This window comes from Poecile atricapillus, chromosome Z (genome assembly GCF_030490865.1).
Source record: "Poecile atricapillus isolate bPoeAtr1 chromosome Z, bPoeAtr1.hap1, whole genome shotgun sequence".
Taxonomy (NCBI): domain Eukaryota; kingdom Metazoa; phylum Chordata; class Aves; order Passeriformes; family Paridae; genus Poecile; species Poecile atricapillus.
The window spans coordinates 93,199,671-93,206,403 of NC_081289.1; the positions used below are offsets into that span (position 1 = coordinate 93,199,671).

Genomic DNA, 6,733 nt, shown 5'->3' on the forward strand with positions numbered 1-6,733 from the left:
ACCGTTGCCCCATTTCAGTTAACATTCATGAACATTAAGTACTCAGACTGCAGAGTTTTCCTTACAGCTTCAAAATGTGTGAGTTGCATAACACTGTTAGTATTTAAAAACATGGTCAATTGATACGAATGGGATTTTTCTACTAATATGATACAGCTTCTAAAAATCCAACCTTCTCCTTCCCAAATAAACGAAGATCTTGAGGCCTTCCCTCCCACTGCAAAATCCAAGTATCCTCTTCCTTACACTAGCTGCTCTTTATTACAATTACACAATGAGTTCAAAGCCAAGAGGAAAAGGAATTTTATTTCCAAACTTCTAAAAGATCAATACAAACAATACAAAGTAGACAAAATTAAAAACCTATTTAAAAAGTTGTTCTTGTAAAAGTGCTCTATCAAAAAAGTGAAGGCAAATGACCAAGCACATTTTAGTAAATTCTGTGTATTGCAAACCGTGACAATGATGCATGCAATTATCTTTGGGTGCTCACAGATTTTAGTGTCTGTTTGGTAACATTTTAAATACATCAAGAAAATTCCACCACAGCAGTGTTACAAAGCAGAAGAAGGCTTACAGATTAGAAGTATTGCAAGAAACATGCTTTAGGAGTCAAGCCTCTGCTACATGTTGTGTTCAGCAGTTACTAAAATGTGTCATTTATGCACTGAGATACACTTGAAAAAAAATTAAACATGGTTCCAGGTCTTGCTAATGCAAGCAAAAAGTCCCCTGAGGACATTACGTCAGCACTAACAGCATTTAGCTTTAATTATTCACTTTTGGGTTGTTTTATTTTGAGAAAAAAAAAAAAATCCCCTTGAATAATTTTTGTTATTATTCTGGTGTTACAGTGTATCAAGATCAGAGTAAGGAATTTGGTTAAAAATTCACATTTTTTTTAATTTCTAAAATGTAAACTTCTCAAGTAATACTTGTATAGTTAGCATAGTGTAGTAAAAGTCGTGATGATTATGAAAAGAGTTACATTAAAAAGCTTCAAGAACATTACTAAAATGTAGTGGAATACAGATTCACAAGAACACACAGATATCTAGGATGCTGTTTTAGCCACATAAAAGACAGAGACTTTTCTTGTGAAGGAAAGGCAGTTGTTATTCATGTCATGCTTGAAGGCAATTCTCCAATGACCTTCCCTACAAGAAGAAAAAAAAAGGCTTATTAAATGCCATCTTCTTAAGCTGATAAATGTAATTTCTCTTACAAATTACAACAGTTCCTTTGCACTGAGAAAAACCAAATTACTATCCTTTGCTGGATGCTGGTATCCTCACCATATCATAAAATTTTTAACTGGCTTTTTTACTTTGCTCTGAATTTTTTATGATCCTATGGTAACACAAGAATAATAAACTAAATATTTTATCTATCAGCAAAAAAATACCAAATGACATCTTGGGCTGAGTGATGCAATTTTAAACGTATTGTAAATTAATCATCAAGTCCTTCTGAGAAGATATTTTGTAATGTATCTGTATGATGTGATCACCTCAAAATACGTAGACACACACACACAGAGACCCCTCAAAAACAGAAAAGTAGAAAGGCTGCTTAAATAACAGAAGAACATATGCAATGGTCATTAAAAACTTTATCTTATTGGCAGGAAGAGTTACAAGTAGTACCCAAATTAAGAAAATCTGCTTTTGCTTCACCCTCTCCAAATTTTTCCAGAAAAGCATCTCATGTTCAGTTGTTCCCTTTCTTTAGGTTCAATCCTATTTTGTTAAATCTGTGTAGCAACAATTGAAGCCATGCATTTGATGAGGCAAAAGCTCAAGTGCAAGCTCAGGAACAGCTGGCAGCAGCAAGGGGAAATTCTACAAGGACTATATGTTCTAGCTTAAATTCTGCCCTTAGAGAAAACATTAAGTTTTCTTCTTCAATAGCACTCTCATCAAAAGAACAGACTTCTGTGTTTCTTCCTCTCTCTGTAGATTTTTCAGCTCTTTAGCAGGAACTATTTATATTTTTTTCTTTTAAGGAGGAGTAACCCCTTCTGAATATCCTACTTCCAAATTTGTGTGTCAAGCAAAAGAAGGAGATTTTCCAAGTTATGATGAGGTTCTGCCCAAGACTACTAGCATGCATGACCTTTCTTTCTCCTGCGGCAACCACTGATAACCTTTGTGACAAATGGGAGAGGCCAGACTGGGAATCATGGAACTGGATCCCAAAGGGTTGCAAATGTTGGACAGCCACCCACCCACCTACTCTGCAGGTGTCACAGGGCTACAGGCAATGCAGAGCACTAAGGCAGAGTTCAGGGAGTAGCTTATCCCTTAGATCTGTGCTGAAAAAGATCACAAAGGATGTGATTACAGGTTTCCTCAGCTCCTCTCTGCTTCCACTGGTTTTGGTGCTGTACCAACAGTAAGAACAGGAAGAGCCTAAGGACAGACACAGCAAAATGAACTGCAATATGGCATTAAAGACCTAAACGTATTTTAACATGATTCTTGCTTAAGCTGTGAGCTAGTCATCAGAACATATAAAATTGCCACAGCTTGGTCTTACTTCTCCAAGCTGGGTATGTGACAGTCTACTGCCCGGCTGTGTCAAACACAGCTGTGTGTCTTAAACAATTTTAATTAGTTTGTATGCTGCTAATTACTTTATTACTACATAAACACAAAAACACAATGATGCCAACAAAACAACTCATGAAGAAAACACCTCTAGAAAGAGCTGTAGAAAAGAGAGACATGCTTCAACTGCCACACCTAAAAGACCCAGAAAGCCATTTGCAGAACCGGCAGAGAAGTGATGGACACTTGAGCAAGAGCTCAACACTAAAACAACTATCACTGTCTTTGTCCCCTCAAGGGCTTGAGTTTCAAATTAGAGTGGTTGCCATGGCACCTGTGACTTTATTACCTGATTTCAGAGCAGAGCACAGGATCGGGGTTCTCGGAAGGGATTGCTCCCTGCAGGAACCCCAACAAGCAAGGCATCTTTGCAGGCATTTTGCATACAGTACTGCTGGAGTTCTGCAGCTGCCTGAGAGACCTGAAAAGGAAAAAAATCCAGAGAGGAAGCTAATTCATTCACAAGCATCTATTAAGCATTTCCTCTTGAAGAGCTATTATCAAACAGAGCTGGAGTGCAGCCAAATCACCTGTTAGATTCTAAAATATCAAGTAAATAGCACAGAAGCACAATTTACAAAGCTCTGATGAAGCACACATGAAATACTATGCCAGTGATAAGCCAGAAATACGTAGAGGACTGAGGTGCCAGTGTGATGCAATTTATTCCCATTAAAATGCTCAGACCCATGACCATTTTCCAGTCTTCTGTGGTGTTTGGAGATTTGCATTTGAACTCTGATATAATCTTGATATAATCCTCTGATAATTTATTAAAAAGATTTTCATTCCAAACTTCTAAACAACACAGAGTATAACAAGGAGTGAAAGCAGTAGATGAGGATGAAAAGCTTTTGAAGTCCAAATTGTCATCTTCCCCCAGTAGTGAAGTGAGAACTTCAAATCCACACTCTGGCCCCTGAAAAGGAGAGTCCAGAGCTGCAGAACAAGCCCAGGATCCCAAAGGTAAAATGTCTTCAGCATTGAAGGCCCCTGCTGTCCTTGTGGATGGCAAGTCAGTCATGTGTCTACATTTTTGAAGGAAAACTTAGAGGAATTTACAGTTTCCCAGACATGCATTAGGACCAGCTGCAGAGAACTGTCAAAACCCATGCTGTTTGATACATATTTTATAAAAGGAAATACTGAATCTATTGATGGAACTATAAGTTCCCCTCTGACCTCACCTCTGCCTTTGTTACAGGACTCCTGAAATACTGACTTTTCTTCCGACACAACTCAGCAGTGTTGCCAAAACAATAAACAGAAGGACCATCCACACTTCCCAGCCTCCTATCTAAAGCAACCACCCCAGAGCCCCACTGAAATTTTGGTTCTGGGCCACGCCATCTAACAGCATCTGGAAACACATGGGAAATCTGGCCTAGCACACACTTTTGTTCAGTATTTTGCTACTCTCCTGTTGACTGTCTTCCAACTCTCCTCCAGGCCCTCCTCCAGGACACTCATCCTAGTAACTGCCTGAATTTATCCAGCAGCTGTCGGCACTTCAGGGAGTTATGAGAAGCTTTTTCCCCATCAGCCTCCCAGGTTGTCTTGAGCAGAGTACAGGGAGAAGCATCTGCAGCAAGGATTCCTGCTAAGTCAGTAGGCTTTGTCACTCCTTCCTTACCTGGGGAGAAGCCCGTTCTGGGGGCTACAGAGGTCTCCTGCCCTGCCCTTGGACCCCCTGCAGCATTGGCACCTTTGCCTCAACCACAGTGCCTGCCCCTTGTGGTGTCCGAGTGTGCACCGCATGGCTGGCTACCAGGCAGAGATGCCACTAGCCAACACTGGTCAGGCCAAGGCCACGTGGAGCTTTTTACTTTGGGAGTTAGCAGTGCCTGCAGCATCTCCTTGCACTTTGCTGTCAAACCCCCCAACACATACTGAGCTATGTATATCCTGGTATATCCTCAAACGACAGAAATCAAGTCTGCCTACTCTTAGTCCTACCTATGCCCCACAACATTCTTCTTTTCTCCTGTTCACACAGAAAGTTTCTGCAGGATCTCGTCACATGACAAACACGCTCCCTTGAGCAGCCTCCTGCATGCAAGATGTGTATGGGTACTTCTTTCCTACTCAGTTTCCTCTTTCTGAAAATATTGTTCCTGTCTGCTTTTTTAGCCAGCAGGGTAAACAAAATCACCATTGGAACTTGGCAGTATGGAATGTATTTTTAAAAATCCTTTCATAACCAGCTTCCGTCTGGAAGCACATTGTCTATTCAAAGTAGCTGGAACAATGTTTTCTCCCATTTCAGTGCTTGTTAAAACTGAACCAAGCAGTTTTTAATCAGCTGAATATATTTCACATTATTTTTGTACTATATATAAGGAAACCCAGATGATACAATTTATACAACACATTTTTAATTGTGTGTCATTTCAAAACCATGACCAGGCTCCTAGAACAGCATACATGGAAAGAGACTGCTGTGCACAGTGCTGCAAGAAAGATGAGTCTGAGGTCCATCAAGGACAATCCTCCCTGGATTATGAGAGCAAACTCATAAAAACACACAGCCTTGAGAAGTTGAGAATGTGTTACTGCCACAAAGTAACACCTGTAAACTACAACCTTTGTCTTTTATAGCTACTCCCCACCGACAAAAAATAGTGGGGTGGAGTATATGGGTATTTTGAGTTTATGACTCGAAATGAGCAGGCACAGAGATCCAGGCACCAACAATAACTGGTGGACAACAGTTTCTGTGTTTGACAATACTCCTCTTGCCACAAGTCTACATTTCTACTCTGAAACATGCTGTTTTTCACATATTCTCACACCTTATTGCAATGAAAAGCACAGTCACTTTTAGTGAACCAAGCATCTGCTGATTCTGTTTTGCTAATAAAATATAGTAACATTAACAAATTAATTAGGATGAAATCCAAAAGCCAGAGTGGTTTCACCTTGCTACGAGTACTTCAAATTTTTCACCAGTCCAGGACAGGAGTATTTTGAATTATTTTTAAATCAATTAGCTAAGTTCCTGCAGCTCAGTGTGTTGGCACTGTCGTCAGACTGAGGAAGCTGGTCTTTTGTGACTGGCCAGAGAAAAATGGCGAATGCAAGGAGAGCGACAAGAAAAGTGCAGGATATAAATTAATTTGACTTCCATCCTTTCACAGACTATGCTGGGCTTTGTGCGTGGGGATGAACCCCCCGCATCTGTTGGAAACCAAGAGCTGTCTCGGTCAGGTCACCAAACCTGAGGAGCCGGCAGGCGACAGGACCGCCTCATCACGTTGCCTTTGTCTGGAAATGTGCAAGCAGAAGATTCATGCATGCGTAGCAAATCCCCCGCCTTCCCCAAGTGTGCCAGCGGGTACCACCCCGCACCGCCTCCCCCCGCAGATCCTGCCAGCGCTCCGAAGCAGGGGGGAGTCGGGCTGGCTCCGCTAAGAGGAGCTACTCACGATTATCTGTTTGCTGGTGCAGAACTAACGAGGAGCTGCTGTATTATTTATCACGGCTCCTTCCACCAGGGAACAGCACTCGCTCCATCACTGCCGTGCGGCGGGGGCTCGAAGCCCCTCGCCCCCTTCCCTCCCAGGGCGGGCGGCGCGGATCAGTGCGGACGGAAAGGCAGGAGCGGCCCCTCTCTCCCGCTCGCCGCCAGGATCGCGGCACCCCGCGCCTCACGCCGGTCCCGGGGACCCCGCACCGCGCCCCGGCTCACCTTGATCCTCTCCACGGCCGCCTCCAGCTTCAGCTGCTCCACCAGCCGCTGCATGGTGCTCAGGCTGCCGCCCGACGACATGCCGAAGGCGCGGGGAAGACGGAGGGGATGAAGCGGGCAGGCAGCGCGACTCCGGCGGGCTCGGCTCGGCTCCCTCCGCCCCGGGGAGGGGCCGGGGCCGCTCCGCCCGCAGCCCCCGCGGCACCGCCCCGGCTCTCGGCCGGACCCCGCGGGGCGCTGCCGCCTGCAGAGCCGGGCAGCGGCGCTGGGCGCGGGCTCCAGCTGCTCCGGGGCGGAAACCTGCTGGTTACAGCACGGCCGAAAAATAAAAGGGAAGAAAAGGAAACAAAAAAAATACAGAAATAAAGCGGGAAGGGGGAGAGGGGGGAGGAGGGTAGAGGGAAAAAAAGGGATGAAGCTAAAAAAAAGGAAAAAG

The 6,733-nt window shown here is 43.8% G+C and overlaps 1 protein-coding gene across 1 annotated transcript; it reads right to left on the reverse strand.

The window, feature by feature from the left end:
* Positions 1 to 279: 279 nt before the first annotated feature.
* GNG10 (G protein subunit gamma 10) lies at positions 280 to 6,478 on the reverse strand. The gene is made up of 3 exons (XM_058827019.1): positions 6,298 to 6,478; positions 2,899 to 3,030; positions 280 to 1,157 (listed from the first exon to the last, which is right to left on the reverse strand). Exons 1-2 carry the CDS (start codon positions 6,376 to 6,378, stop codon positions 2,905 to 2,907), a joined length of 207 nt encoding a protein of 68 aa, XP_058683002.1. The 5' UTR covers positions 6,379 to 6,478; the 3' UTR covers positions 280 to 1,157; positions 2,899 to 2,904.
* Positions 6,479 to 6,733: the final 255 nt, after the last annotated feature.

Excerpts from the sequence above, each read along its gene's own strand:
- GNG10 (XM_058827019.1), bottom strand. The coding sequence starts at position 6,378 with ATGTCGTCGGGCGGCAGCCTGAGCACCATGCAGCGGCTGGTGGAGCAG. Across the intron at positions 3,031-6,297 it reads CGGCCGTGGAGAGGATCAAG|GTCTCTCAGGCAGCTGCAGA; the intron begins GTGAGCCGGGGC and ends TTTCCTTTTCAG.